Here is a 16,431-nt window from a genome sequence, read left to right on the forward strand (position 1 = left end):
TTACATGGATTAGAAAGCATTTAATATCAGGAAGTGCACGTTAGCATGTTAGTTGGACCAATGCAAACTGTTTAAAATGAACTAGTTCTGTTTTTCATGTCATCAAATCAGGTACAGCACCTTTAATTACAGCTAACTTCGCTTCTGTAGCTCCAGAACCGGTCTCACCACATTTCACCGAGACTCTGATACCACTCACCTGTCGCACCCGTCACACCAAGTTCACGCACACTTAAAATATGAAATAAACACTCACAACTCCTCCTCACGGATACGACACATTTAATTTTTACTATTTATTCAGCTCTCAAAGTCAACATGCTCCTCCCTGTACAGCACGTCTGGCACACGGGACAAAAACACAAAAGACAAACCAGAAGACTGTACAAACACACACCTTTAATACTGTTTATTGGATGAAATAAAAATAAAAACATGTCAAACGTTCAGTGGCATTAAGGAGAGACTGGCAAAATTCTTTCTTTTCAGTTTTTTTTTGTTTTGTTTTTTGGTCAGTTTGGTCAAGCTTTCATATGGAAACTGCGAAACCGTCTGCTGCTAAAGATGTTTTATCAATGAGTAGGGATATTTAAAGGGATGTAAAGATCAGTCTGTGTAATCCCTCTGTCGTCCAGGTTTGATCCATAGTAAAAGAAAAATTTTATTTTGTAACTGGACAAAAAGTTGTAGGAGCGAAGACGTTTGGCTGCTCATCCAAGCCGTGGCTTGGATGAGCAGCCAAACGTTTTCACTTTAATAAAGGATCAGCCCTTAAAGCACACCTATACACACCAAACTTTAGTCTTTTACGCTCTAGTTTACTCAAACACTGAATAGGACGCTAACAAAATTAAAAAATTTAAACCTGGCTCTGACTGAAATGTCCCATACTGCTACATTATGGCCATTTTTACATATTTATATGAAAACATTACACCATGAAAAAGTCATCATACACTTTTACTTACATTCAAACAGTGGTGGAAGGCAACGAAGTAAAAGGAGTAAAGTACTGTACTTATGTTAAACATTTTAGGTATCTGTACTTTACTTGAGTACATTTTACAGTGGATACTTTTTACTTTACGTTCACTACGTTTGAGAGCAGATATCTGTACTTTCTACTCCACTATATTTTTTTAACCGGACTGAAAAGTAAAAGTATTTTTTAATAGTTTGAGACCCGCTAAAAAGGCTGAGGGTTTATTTTAACACGTTCATAATTTGAGCAAACAAAAATATAAAAAAAACCCCGATTGATTCAGGTGTTTCTGTTGAACAAAATTACCACAATTGAAGCCTTATAAGATCTCAAAATCTGCTTCAAATACTTACTTTTTACTCTTTAAGTACATTTTTAAACAGGTACTTTATTACTTTTACTTAAATAGATTTTTTCATGTTTTTTTCACTTTTATTTATTTTTTGCTCCAGTATCTATACTTTTACTTAAGTAACAGAATGGAGTACTTCTTCCACCACTGCATTTAAAAAAACTACAGAAGAAATTTCAAACTGACGTCCCTACGTGTAAGACATTTTGGCGTTGACCTGCCGCGTCTCGCCTTAATGCTTACAAACCGGAACACGTTGGAAACATGGAGGACCTCTGGAGAAGAGCAGGTATGCAGGTCTCTACTCTACCTACAATACCAGGACTCCATTGCTTTGAATGATTGAAAATTGTCCCACTAAATGAAGTGTAAAGTGTCTGGTGATGGAGTGGTTAGCATTACCGTAGCATCTGGCTGAGGGCCAAACATAACAGGGTTTTGCGTATACAGAGCCGCTATGCAGACATGTTTAAATGTCTTGACATGTTTAGGAGGACACACGGGCCTTGTCTTCAGACGGCATATTCACAGCACAACTGAAATCACTGTCAGGTTCTTTGTTTAAGCAGGAAAGTTGCATGAAGCCTTGGAATTCTGGGTTTATAGTAAGGAAAACCTATGACACAGGGAGAACATGCAGACTCCAGAGAAAGACCTTGTGTCGCCCAGGACTTGAACCCAGGACCTTCTGGCTGCAAGGCTGAATTGTGTACCGGTGCAAAATGGACTTTTCAGAGCTTTTAACCATGTTCTAGTTGTTTCTTCTCATTGAGCCTCTGAAGTTGTATTTGGAGTGATTCATGTTTGATTAATCTTTAATCTCTTATTTTGCTGATCTACCCCCGTTTTGACCTCCACTGATACACGGCCACTGTGACATACGCACTTTTTCTCCAGTTTTATTTTCTTAATTGGAGATAGGACTCGGCAGCGTCGCATAGTGATTTTCGCACAAAAAAGTGTGACGTGCAGCTATCCATAGGGGGCGCCGACAGCATGCAGCGCTTTGTTGTGATGACGTTTAAGGCAACATCAGTTCCCATTGGGCACCGCAGTTTCTTGTTTCTTTTATTAAGTCGTTTTTAGATTAATTTAAAATGTGCAAATTATAACATAATGATCCACGAATGTCAGATATTATAACTATAGAGCTGGCACAAGCAAAACAGACATGGTTTAATGGTCAGTGCAAACAACATCCAAGGAGCAGAATGTACAGAACTACAACTTCTGTGAAAATACTTCTGAAGTCCAGACTCACTATGAACATAACATCTCATTTATGATTTATGACTCTTTGTCCTAATCAGACCGAATATGAGAAAAGAATGAAATATTAAGAACATTTCAGAACATGTGTGTAGAAATCCGAATTACTGAACAGGGATGGACTATCTACCCAAACCTGCGGTGAGGTCAAAATGAGGATGTAATCGGGTAATAGGGAAATAAAGCTCACGTCTTCTGTAGTGCACCTCACTGTGATGGGTTCAGGTTCACAAACTTTCTCTCTGAGTGACTTTTATTTTCTCAGTGGATGAGCTGGTGACACAACACTCAACTTCAGCTATTGTCTATTATGAAAATATTGTTATACTGGTTATTCTGGTTATTCTGTTATTCTTGTGATTCAGTTAATCTGCTTTTAAACTCTTTTTCAAAAACACTCTGTTAAAGGAACGGTATGTAACATTTTGATTTTAAATTTCATAATCAACCCCATTGATATAGATTTTATTCATAACAAGTATAATGTTGATTTATTCTTAGTTACAAAAACTGTTTATTTGGTGTTTTGTTTCAAGATGATTGTCCAATCAGAAAGCAGAATGAGCCTCACATGACTCTCTCATTTGGGTTGCCAGTTCCAATGCTGTAACCCAGTTGATTTAAACCTAAAAGGACTCTCTCTGATCTGAATGCTCACTAAACTCCAGCCTCTGCAGCTCAGTGAGTGAACTGGAGGTTCTTTCACATGAGGCCTGTCCATAAACTGAGAATGAGAAAATATATATGTTATATTCAAATCCTCAAAGTAGATACACTTTATTTTGTGGACAGCTCAAACCCTTATGCTTCTCTCAATGAGCTTCATGATGAAGTCTCCTGAAATGTTTTTCACTTCACAGCTGAGCCTCAGGGTCAAGAAACACCAAGAGTCCAAAGCAGTGACCAAAGCAGTGGGTGGATATTTTATAAAATCTAAAACATGTTTTCAGTTTCAGACGTTTTGTGTTTACTACTACTCTGAGTGAGAATCTACAATGTGAATAATGATGAAAATAAAGAAAAAAGCAAAAAAAATAAAATGGTCGTGTATTTAGTCACGACATTCGTGGGCAGTAGTGGACATATCTGACTTATAAACCTTTAACTGACCTATTTGGGCTTAGCTTAAACCAGGCACCGTGTTGTTTTCCTCCTGAATGCTCTGTATCACCTTACACTGCAGCTTGATAACAGAGTGAAATCCCTGCAGAGCCTCCCTGTACTCCCGAGTGTGCTCCAACACAATGACTACAACAGAGATCATTAACATGCTTACATAAAAATATTATTATGGGAAAAATATATGTAGGCCTGTGGTGTAGGGTGGCAATGGTTTATGTAATCTTAAACATCTTGGCACACATGGCTGGTATTATCTATAACACACACAACAATCAGCATGTGTCCCACTAATGAAACTACTGCACATCACATCAGATTTGTCAAGTCATAGTGTATTCTTTTGCATTCTGCTTTTGTATATTTATGGATCGTTGTGTGGTAACATGGATTAAGCTTTGGACAGAATCTTGCCGCTAACAGTGAGGAGGGTTCGAATAAAACCCAAGGAAAGATCGCTAGATTACTCAAACATGCATGGACGACATCTAAAACCTCTTGAGTCATGTTTTTGCTCAGGGAACAACGTTATAACATGGTACAAAAGCTCCAAAAAGTCGATTTTGCATAGTACCCCCTCATATAAGAGAACTTGTTCAATCATTCTTGGGCAGTTGAGGATGAGAAATGCTCCAGAGGTCCCAGGAAAAGATCTCATTCATTTACCAGTGCTCCTCCTCTGTCCTATGAGTATGTGCGTGTGGGATGTTCCTCAGGTTCCTTAGGTTCTTTGGGTTCTCTTCAGGCTGTTGTCTCATCCCCACAGTAAGAGAACCCTCTGAACTCATCCTGGTTGATCTGCTTGATGATGTTGTCCTCCACTGGGGTCAGAACTGGCTCCTCACGGGTAAAGTCCTGGTCAAAGTTGTTCACGTCCCGTTTGGTTTTCTACAACATTAGAATAAACATAGTGAGGAATGTCATAAAACTGAGGTAAGCAAACACAAGATTCTAGCGCTAATATGGATGTTGGTGACAGGTGTGAATGAAACAAAACACAACTCCAGGTCTGTTTGTGATGAGGAAACAACATCAGAACAGAGATTTTAAAAAATAGCCTAAGATGGGCCCTTTAAAAATGGAAACGATATAAGATCATATTCTAAAAACTCAGTAATTCCTGTTTGAAAATAAGATATAAAATTCCCCAAAAGCCTGATTACAACATATTAGCAGTAGCACGCACAATCCGAGGTTTGAAGGGTGGTGTGATCTTCCTTTGCTCCAGCAGGGTCCAGTCCATCTCTGCGAAGAACGGCTGCTCTTTGATGGCCTCCTCTTTGCCCTGGCTCGCCACACAGCCCAGCCGCTTGTGAGGGCTCTTTGTCATGAACTACAAACACAAAACACAAACATTAACAGGCCCATATTACACTGTTTTCTGATGTTACACTGCTTTTGGATCAGAATCAGAAGTCAGAACCGAAAAAGCAGCTGGTAAAGTACAAGTTCCTACCCCCTTTTTCAACAGTTTCCATCAAGATACAATGATGGTTCAACTAAAATTTTCTCTCAACTGCTCATAGGTCTGTACACGATAACACATAAGTAAATATAGACCATAAATGATAATACCGAAACTCATTTATGCCACTGATACAAAAACCCAAGAGCAGATTTAAACCACAAAACCACAAAATCTACAATATTGTTAAAAATCATGAGCTGCAACAAATAAACAGCAGAATGAAACACATTAGTTGTTAGTTTGCACCTGTAACGAGTCACACAAGTTATTAATTCAACCTTCGACAGACTACAATCTTATCGTGTAGCCAAAAAAATACAAATTTACCCAGGGCCAGTGCAGGGACACGCCCAAACAAACTCAGTAATATGCATTTTTCATAAGTTAATATGTAGTGCGGGCCCCCAAGATGATTTTTACTTAGGACCCAGAATTTGCTGCTACACCCCTGCTGAAATCATAAGCCTTTTATTACAGAGGAACAAAATCATGCAGGACACCCAGCTGAACCCACCATGGAGACTCAAAATGACCAGGGAATAAAGCATTTCCCATAAACTGTAGAAGAAATGGATTTAGCGAGAGTAACTTCAGGGAAAGAAGGTGCTTGAGTCATCTGTTATTAATGTTCATAACTTGATTTACAGACACAATAGTGAAATAAAAAACACTAGGATCACGTAGGGTGAGAGAGGGGCTACGGTTTTTTAGCTATGTCCATTTGTAGTTGTTAGTTACCGAGCTATTCCTGTTATTATCATGTTATTATTACGTTATTAATGAGCTGTAAAGTAAAGTACATTCTCAGTTCTTCTGTGAAAAAGACGTATGGGGGGGTTTATTTATCTGAAAATAGCCAACACGTTTAAGAATTATTCACTAAATATTGCTCCGCCTTTGACTTAATTATAAGGAAATGAATAGCGTAGACAGACACAAGACGGAACAATACGTGACCTCATCTCCTATAATGTTTTATTATTATTATTATTATTATTATTAAACTTAAACTGTAAATGAAGTGTCTGTGTATTTTTGGACTTGTTTACAGCAGGAACATTGTGCTATTATCTGCAGACGAGTGAAAGATTAGACGACGCATTTGGAAAACAATTATAATGATGGGACTGAAGCGCAATAAAGCAAAGAGGGACATGTTTAGCTTGTTTATGCTATATTCCGTTAGCCTGAGTATAGCATCAGTATAAGTTTTCTATATCCTCGGCAAGGTAAGGTAAGTTTATATAGAACAATTGATCCACAAAGTAATTCAAAGTGCTTTACAGAATAAGTAAGACATTAAAATCAAATCAAATAATACACCGGGACTAAATGAGGACTAAACCGGGACTAAGGCAGGATTAAACCAGGACCAAATCAGGTCTAAACCGCATCTAAACTGGGACTAAACTGGGACTAAACAAGGACTAAATCAGGACTAAACCGGGACTAAACTGGGAAAAAAAACGTGACTAAAGTGGGAATAAACCGGGAATAATACAGGGCTAAACCAGGACTAAACCAGGTCTAAACCAGGTCTAAACCAGGACTAAACCAGGTCTAAACTAGAAGTAAACCAGGTCTAAACCAGTACTACAGCAGGAGGCCGGTCCCTGAGGTCCTAATCTAATTACCTGTGATATTTTCAGTATAATTGTTCAAACATGTCTACCTTTATCCTGATTTGAGGGACATGTGCTTTACCTGGAATGTGACGCAGTAAGGCATTTAATTTATTTATTATTTTACATTTGTCAAGTTGAGGTGTTTTATTGTCTGCATATGCCACATGGTTGGAGAGTTTGTAATGTCGATAATGCATGTTGGTGTAACATTTCAAGCAAAGCATTAACATCTTCATGGAGACGTGCAGATGATGAACGTTCCACCAAAAGGTTACATAGTGAAAATTACTTTTTACTTTAGACTGATTTGAACATTTGCCTTTGCATTTCCAGTAGTACAAATTAAAGAGGGGGGTATTATGCAAAATCAACTTTTTGGGGCTTTCTACCATGTTATAATGTTGTTCCCTCATCAAAAACATGCCTGAAGAGGTTTTAGGTGTCATCCATACATGTTTGAGTAATCTAGTGATCTCTCCCGGGCCCTAATCAAACCCTCCTTGCTGTTAAGTGTAAGATTTTGTCCAAGGCTCCGCCCACAAGCCAACGTCATCTATACTCCCACATGACAATTATCCATAAATGTAACCTGATATGTCCAGTAGCATTAGGACATCAAAATTGAAAGCGAAACTTATAAAATATGTTGTACATTGTAAATATGTTTTATGTTAGTAGTTAATGCCCCATAGAAGTAATATACCCCGTCTTTAACACAATGTGTGTGTGAAATATATTTTCTGACCCCAGGAGACTGGACTGGCCTCTTCTGGTACACTGAAGAGTAAAGCAGTTTGAATAAACCTGAAAATAATAGCAGTGAGCTAAGCTTAGGTAAGTTGCTAAGACATCACAAGGTGGAACAGAGCATTCTGAGCTTTGGAGATGTAGACTGACTAATAATAAAGTGTTACTCAAACGTGTGAATGAAACAAAACACAACTCCAGGTCTGTTTTTGAGGAGGCAACAACATTATAACATGGCTTAAAGCTCACAAGAGTCAAAGCTTCCTGCTAAACCAGCGGTGCAGGCGCGGGAAGGTACCTTACCTTCAACAGCCTCACTTTGGATTGGCTCTTTGGTTGCTATGATACTTGCAGTCAGACTTCCTCATATGCAGCTTATCTCCAAATTGGCCCCTATAACAGCTCTAGCCTCGATGAGCTTCATTTGACTGGAGCCAAACACTGTGGGTGACGTCACACTCACTTTTTTATACAGACTGTGATGCAGACAGCGCACAGTGGCCTCATTTTGTTTTTAATTCTTTTACAATAAATCTGTACTGGGACAAAATACATGGAGAGAGATGGAGTACTGCCAATTTAACTTCATACAGATTTGAAGTTCAGACTCCAGAGGTCACATGACTTTCCCCAATCCTCCGATCAGAGTCCTTCCAAGCACTGCTAGTCACTCAGCCCCTCTGCAGAATAAACACTCTTGCACTTTCCCACAAGGCTTTGCAGCAGAGCCGGACAAACTGCCAAGGTAAACGGAGGGGTCGCGATGGAAAAAGTGGAAGCCCAAATAAACAAACTGACAACAAGGGGCATTTCATACACACAGACGGACACACGCCTACGCACAAACCACACACTGAGGGGACACTGGGGGATAGCTGTGGTCAACAGGAAGCACACAGGAACATGGGACACAAGGGCATAGCAGCAAGGGCCCCGAGGAACTAAGCAAGCATGCGACTGCACTGCACTGATGTGCGAAACATGTCCTACTGTTGGACGGCAACAACAAAATATTATGTAAGTGTGATCTGATCTCCTATTGGTCCACCTGAGTGACTGACCACTTTGTCACTATAGAGATATTTGATGCTTTGACTTTAATGTTCCATAGTGTGGACTGAAGTTCCAATCCTTAGTATGGCATTTATCTTTTTTGCATAATTTATGTATTTTTATTAGTTTGTATTGAATTTGCATCTCCTGTCAAGAGGAAACAAGAGGAGCAGACTGGCCCATGTTCCATTCACAAAATTCTCTTTTTACTCAAAAAAGTCTCCTGTGTTTTTTATCTGGACACTGAAGGACACAACAACAGTATGCACCAGAGCCGGCTGTCTCCCATCCCAACTTCTTCCCCCAAGGTCGCTCCCAGCAGCATTAGTAACAGGTTTTATTGATGACGTTCCTAAGCGCCCGCTCCCTGCTAAACCAGCGGTGCGTACAAGAAGAGACGTTCAACAGCCTCACTCCAGATTGGCTCATTGGTTGCTATGATACTTGTGGTCGGAATTACAGATATGGAACTCTGCCCCAAATTCACCCCTGGAACTGCTGTAGCCTCGATGAGCTTCATTTGACTGGAGCTGAACACTATGGGTGATGTCATACTGCCTTAGTCTACTTCTTCTACAGTCTATGGGTCAAACTCATGACATACTTGCAGACCAGGTCACCGCACTTCACTTGGCACCATATACCTGTGTGATTTCTCATGGACCCAAACCAAAACAAATACACATAAATCAGACGGAATAGAAGGCTATGTTTGGAATGTAGTCCTGCAAAACAACAAATGAAAGTAGGTCTGTGGTAGAAGTCAGAATGCTGCGTGTGGTTTTGGATCAGGAGCAGAACATGTTCATTCTTTTACCACAAGCTGACCACAGGTTTGTACAATACAGCCTCTGCATTCACAAACAGGGAGGTGGAGCAATCGCAACAGTTTATAAAGTTATTCATCACTTTGTCCTAAAAGCTTCAGATGTGGGCAGAGTATCCACTAATTGTACTGAAGTAAGAATAACATTGCTTCAAAATTATACAACTAGACGGTGTAAGAGTAAAAAAGTATTTGGGAAAAGTAATAATCTTTATTTAAAATTTGAAGTTAATGTGTAAATGTAGCTGAGTCCTCTTCACCACTGTAAATCTAAAAAACACACTGCAGGCGAAACACAAATATCTTACTGATTGATAAAACATACAGTTTCGTGCTCAGAAATTTCCAAACTAAATTGTACAACAGTTTATTTATGTTTGGTTTACAGCCCATCGGCCCCACTTCAACACTTCAGTCTAACCAAAAGCAGCTACACTTCTGAAGGATTGTCATGTCTTACCTAATTATCGTCATGGGGATACTGAAAAAATCAATAAATAAATAAAAAATGCACTTTCTATATCAAGAACAGCATTGCGTGAGATGGGGTGAAGAGTGGGGAGAGACATTTAGCAGTTAGTTGGAGCTCAGCACAACTGGCTGTGTGTGTGTTTTATAAATTTATTACAGTTTTATGTTGTTGCTTGTATTTGATGTCACTGTTTTATGATTAGTAACATTAACTTAATCATTTATTACTTTTTTGCCGTCTCTTTGCAGGACTTTGGAAACAGTTTTGTTGATGAAATGGGCAGTTAGAGACATATAATGGATTTGTATTTAGTTATTTTTATTTATTTATTCTTTATTTCTCAGGGGCCATATACAAATTAATCTTACAAAAGAAAAGATGATTTGTACCTGATTTAACTACTGCTGCACAGACATTAAAATGACATATTTCATTACAATGACATTATAAGACTAATTTAGATCATTATTAACATTAGCAGCAAAATACAATAAACTGTTTTCCAAAACGTGATGTTTCATACAGGTATTAAAAAACATTATATGGAAGTCTTTACAGTGAATACACAACAAATGAACTAAACTGATGTGGACACACTGGATTATATAAAATGTGCATTTTCAAATTTCTAGTAAAATTATTCAGATCTACAGACAGTAGACAGAAGTAGATCAGGGAGATAAATACATTTTTCAATGGAGGTGGAGCTGCATTATTAATCATTTTGAAAAGGGCTCTTAGATTTTAGATCAGGATTAAATTGTCCAAATCTGATAACTATAATAATCACATAACGCATTATTGGATCTGATATTTGCTGTAGAGAAATTTGATCATCAAAAACCTGGTGTTATGTGAATCAGTGGATTTTTGAAGTAACTGTTGTATTTGGAGGACAAAATAGTAAATGGTGACATTTTTATATAGTGCTTTTCCACCTTCAATGCACTCAAAGTACTCATTCACACACACATTCATACCTACAGGTGGGTTAAGTGTCTTGCCCAAGGTCACAACAACAGCATTCATTTGTGGAGGATGGAATCACACCCCAACCTGTGGGTCAGTGGACAAACTCTACCAACTGAGCTACTGTTGCACAGTACAATACATAACTCTTTAGGTCTTTAATATTTTCTGTCATATTTGCCTTTGTCATATTCGTTACCCATTAGTCAAATGTGCATAATTTAACTTAAAAAATAAACCAGATTACCTCAGATGTCGCTGTCGACATGACATTTCAATAATCTGAAAACTCAAAAGCAGATCAGATTTTCAGGTGAGCATGTAAACATAGAAGGAGGCGGGCCTTACCGCTCGGAGTATAGCCACGGCCTCTTTGCTGAGCCACACGGGGTACAGCACGTCGTCATGGAGGATCGACTCAAACAGGTCGTCCTCATTCTCTGCCTCAAAAGGCGGCTGTCCACACATCATCTCATACATGAGCACACCCAGAGCCCACCAGTCCACAGAGGGCCCGTACTCCAGCTCCTGTAGGATCTATACAACATACACACGGACACAATATTAGAACACATCACCTCATACATGAGCACTCCCAGGGCCCACTGGTCCACAGAGGGCCCTGAAAGATCTACACATATATATCAGTCAGCATTACATCAGAAATATCATGTTTTCTTTCTGCTTGACATAGTGATATAATCTGTTACAGTACTGTGTTACAGCGTTACAGTGGCGTAACAGTGCAGTTACAGAGCTTTGTTATGGTTCTGTGTAATAGAACGGTGTTATGATCCTGTGCTACAGTGTTACAGTGCTGTGCTATGGTGCTGTGTTATAGATCTGTGTTAGGATGCTTGTCAGAGATGTATTATGGTGCTGTGTTCTGTGTGGGGTGTCACCTCTGGGGCGATGTAGTCTGGGGTCCCACAGAAGGTGGTGGTGGTGACCCCATTCAGGATGCCCTCTTTGCACATGCCAAAGTCTGCCAGTTTACAGTGGCCCTCAGCGTCCAGCAGGATGTTGTCCAGCTTCAGGTCTCTGAAGGAGCACAGGGAAACATCTTCATTATATCTGACACAGGTCAATAAAACATACATTACAGATTGTAGGTCTTTCCCATGTTAAATAAAAACAAGTTTTGTTTGATGGCTGGAGAGAAAACATTGCATCACCTCCTCTTTGTTGCATTAATTAAATCTCTCCTAAGGCTGTTGGTTAGGGATGGGAATATCAGTATCAAAGTATTGATTTTTTTGATAGTGAGTCAGCACAAATGTGGGTATTGATGCTGTTATGCAAATATTTTTTATTGTTTTGCATCAAAACACTTGCAACAGCAGCTTATTAGACTACCCCATGTGTGTCAGGTGTCCTGCTTGGCCTTTAGGGCAAATTTCAAACAAGTTTTTATACATCTATTTACTGAAATCCCTTGACCCACAAGGTTAGACCAGTATCAAGAAAATACTTGGCATCGTATCATTAGCAATAACTGTGTTATCACCCATCCCTACTGTCTGCTGCTGGTATCGGGCTGTTGTATTAGCTCCTTCAAGTAAAAAAAAAAACAAAAACATTTAAAGAACGAACATGAGCATGGGATGTACAGTACAGATTTCCTCTGGGCATTTAGTAAACTGTCACAGAGATCACTGGCTGGTGTTCTTTAACTTACATCCTGTTGAAAACTGAATATTGATTTAAAATGCATAATAAAACACTGCCTGTTCAAAACTGCTGTTTTCAGTTGTCCAGGTATGATCCATGGTAAAAAAAAATAATTCTGTAATGCAACAAAATGTTTTTCAGTGAAGACATTTCTCTCCTTATTCAAGGAGCTTCTTCAGTTCAGGTCAGGCAGTGTCCACCAATTGACAGAATTGAAATTTTCTTTTATCATTGTCACAAACATATTTTCATTTGCCTGTGTTTATTTTTGAAAAATGGCTCTGAAAAAGTTTAACCCTCCATTTTATGACCTAGTGTCCAATTTTATTTTATTTTTTCCAATTAAAAAAAGTACAGGGCAGTGGGTGGAGAAAAGGGGTAGGTGAAAACTTTTTTTTCAGAGCAGTCGTGTCTTGTTTTTTAAATGTATTTAACCAGGAAAGTCCCATTGAGATTATATCATCAGGTTTATAAGACATTCAGGTGTGAGGTAAGTCCAAAAGTTAAACTTAAACTGCTGGCAATTTGCTGCTATAAGCAGCTTCTTCTGGGTTTAAGTGGCTGATTGTGACTCCCATTGAGGTCACTAATGTCTTTATCAAGGCAGTTCTGGCCAGGACAGCAGCACAGATCAGACAGGACAATTTACAAGTAGAACACTACAAGAATACGTTAGCTAAAACAGTTACGAGCCATAGACCTCATTTCCAAACCTTTTAACAGTCATTTAAAGTGACAAATTGATATGGAGCAGACACAGAACGCCCTTGTACAGGAACACAATGCAGCACAATAGAGCATGTATTCAAAAATGTACATTTTTGAGAAGATTTACACAATTGTACTTGTACTACTGTTCACATGTAAGTGTAATTAGTCCATTTAAAATCATAGGAGTCTCACAATATGTGGCCGTGTCTTGAACTCAATGAACTGTTGCTACTTGCTGCATTCGTCACATTCTGTAGCTGAGCTGCAGAATGACGATTATGATAAATGATTACATGTTTAGCACTGGATATACCTCCTCCTCCGCCTCTGGGCCCTCTCCGCCCCCTATAGGAGGAAGTATTGGCCCCGTGTACATGCACAAACCCCAGCGCTTTTAGCCTGAGACCCTGATAAAGTGGCGCGATGAGAGAGGTGGGGTTGGACATGAATGCGAACGCTCCGGGTTTGATGGTTGATTGCTACAAAAATGTCAACATGGCCGTCGAAGCCATTCAGAGCGCACTGTTTTTGAAAATATAGGAGCGAAGGGGACATGTGTTTGTCCAGAGCTTATGCAACTGTTCTGTTTTCTCAAGGGCCCAAAAATAAAAGGCGGCTGGAATAATGGGCCGAAGAGCTGCTGCTGACAAGTTTGTTCTCCTGTGCACAATCACGCTCTGATGGGGCCGATACGGAGACCACCTCAGGGTATTTAAAATGTTGGGGAACAGTGACTGATAAAAATACATTTAAGCTAATAGTCTGGTTAGAGGGGTGTTTTTTAAAGTTTTTGTGAAGCAGCAGGTTTTGGTTGAAAAGATTCTAAATTGGATTTGTTTACAGTAACCAGGACATTCTTTATATATTATAAAGATGCTGTACCTGATTTTTGCTGTCTTTAAAAGTGAAAACAGAACTAGTTCACTTCAAGTGGTTTGCAATAGTCCAAAGTTTTACCTTATGCATTCTGAACATCCTAATTACTCACCTGAATGAGTTTAAAAGAGCTTTTTTTACAACTATCAGAGACCAGAGTTTGCTGTCACAGTAAAGCTAACAACAACTAGCATGCTAACGGTACATTTTCTGATTATTGGACAACAAAATTTGATCATAATTAGATGCAGACCGTACACAGTGGACTCATTTTGAAGAGCTGCTTTTACAATATATATGTACTGGGGAAAGACACATTTTGGTCAGATACATGGGAAAGAATCAGAAAGGTGCACTGGGTAACTTTTCACCATGAATATGTTGTCCATGGGTTTCGGAATAATAAAAAAAAATATGATATCTATGAATAGGAAAAAGTTCTCAAGTCACTGTCAGTCTCAGTGTCAGTCTCAGTCTCAGTCTCAGTGTCAGTTTCAGTGTCAGTTTCAGTGTCAGTCTCACTGTCAGTGTCAGTCTCAGTGTCAGTCTCAGTGTCAGTCTCAGTGTCAGTTTCAGTGTCAGTCTCAGTGTCAGTCTCAGTGTCAGTCTCAGTGTCAGTCTCAGTCTCAGCGTCAGTCTCAGTGTCAGTGTCAGTCTCAGTGTCAGTATCAGTGTCAGTCTCAGTCTCAGTGTCAGTGTCAGTCTCAGTCTCAGTCTCAGTCTCAGTGTCAGTCTTCTACTCAGAGGAGTTCAAAAATTGAAGAGCCTGTTTCCTCTTTTACAGAGCTTTCACAGTGTCTGTTTAAAACACTTTAAAATGTCTGCTTCTGAATAACTGCACTTTTCCATTTGGCATTTCCTGTTTGTGTTTATCACATTTAAGCCCCTGAGGGTTTTTGGAGACCATCCTTCACATTTTATTGTATAAAGCTTCTTATTCTGTATTGTGCCAAGTGAAAATAAATGAAACTAAACTAATTATTATTGTTGATTACATAATTATTATGCACTTGGCAACGGTGTTTGTGTACACTGGTGTATGAATGTGTGTGTGAATGTGTGTGTGAATGTGAGTGTGAATGTGAGTGGTTCTATGATGTAAAGCGCTTTGAACCTTGAACGTATAAAAGCGCTATATAAAAATGTGACTATTTACACATTGACATTTTGACTTGATAAACTGTATTCTTAACTGGTTTTGTTTTGCCAAATTTTGCAAAGTTGTTTGCTGTATATCATACGCACATATTGTCCCCTCCCTGTTTTATCAGCCCTGTTAAAAACACACAGGCTGTGTCCGAACATCCACACTATTCCCTACAGGGGGCACTATTTAGGGGTCACACCATTTTTAGTGGTGTCCGAATGTCCAGTTGTTGAGAAAATAGTGCACTCAAAATTTCCCACAATGCACCTTGAAAAGTTGTTGGCATCAGTGGACCAGTCAAATATAGACCACAATGTACAGTGGGAGCTGGAAAAACAATAACAGACAGAGATAGGTGTTTAACTGGACACAACACGACTGAATGAAACAGAAAGAAGAGCTGATTTATCACACTTTTGATCCTGATCATGAATAAAACACTCTTAAATAAACTGCTTGCTGTGTAAAGCTGCTAGTGTAGTTTAGTTTGAGCTGTTAACTGAGCGATCATTTCCACATCTCAGTCTGTTTACAGGAGATCCAGCTTGACATAAACTTGTATGATTATTATTAGTCCATAAATAGGTGTGCTAATCCAGTCTGATCAATATTTATGACAGAAATAAAGTTTTATCAGAGTTTACCTTTAGACTGTTTTTCACCCAGATGCCAGAGTCACACGACCTGAGTGTAGTGAGCTGTGTGTCTGAACCTCTTGCTGACTGAGTGCAGTATAGAGTCTGCTGAAGAGTATAGGTCTGTATGTGTGTGAGGGGTTAGGGGAGAGGCTCACCTGTCCAGCCAGAACCACACGCTTTGACAAAACTTTACAAAGACGAGTGAATCTGGAGCAGTGTCCTGTGTCCCCAGTCGCAGGAGGGAGACAGGGACTGGCTGATCAGGACACAGCCTCAGTTGTAGCTCAGACTGTTGTTGCGTGTGGAGCAGGTATGAAGCAGTCATGTGGATAATCTCGCAGTGAGCCAGAGCCAGGATCTATGGCCCTGGGGCCTGTACCTGTCATGTTCAGAAGGCTTTTGGACTGGCACCAAGCCCACATGGAGAGGATCAGTCTGGGGTCACTAGGATCACAGAGAGGCTATAGACTGTATACGTAAATGGGCATAGCTAACCTGCGAGCCGC

General features: G+C 39.4%; 1 protein-coding gene across 1 annotated transcript in view; it reads right to left on the minus strand.

Annotated features, from left to right (window-relative positions):
* Nucleotides 1–383: 383 nt before the first annotated feature.
* Nucleotides 384–16,431, minus strand: part of LOC117382348 (protein kinase C epsilon type-like) — an 84,391-nt gene continuing 68,343 nt past the window's right edge. The window contains exons 13-16 of the mRNA XM_055227439.1: nt 11,785–11,923; nt 11,231–11,419; nt 4,909–5,055; nt 384–4,610 (exon numbers count right to left, since the gene is read on the minus strand). Of these exons, the coding sequence (XP_055083414.1) occupies nt 4,464–4,610; nt 4,909–5,055; nt 11,231–11,419; nt 11,785–11,923 (622 nt within the window). The 3' untranslated portion in view covers nt 384–4,463. The remainder of the gene's footprint in view (nt 4,611–4,908; nt 5,056–11,230; nt 11,420–11,784; nt 11,924–16,431) is intronic.

The sequence above is a fragment of the Periophthalmus magnuspinnatus genome, chromosome 15 (genome assembly GCF_009829125.3).
Source record: "Periophthalmus magnuspinnatus isolate fPerMag1 chromosome 15, fPerMag1.2.pri, whole genome shotgun sequence".
NCBI lineage: Eukaryota > Metazoa > Chordata > Actinopteri > Gobiiformes > Gobiidae > Periophthalmus > Periophthalmus magnuspinnatus.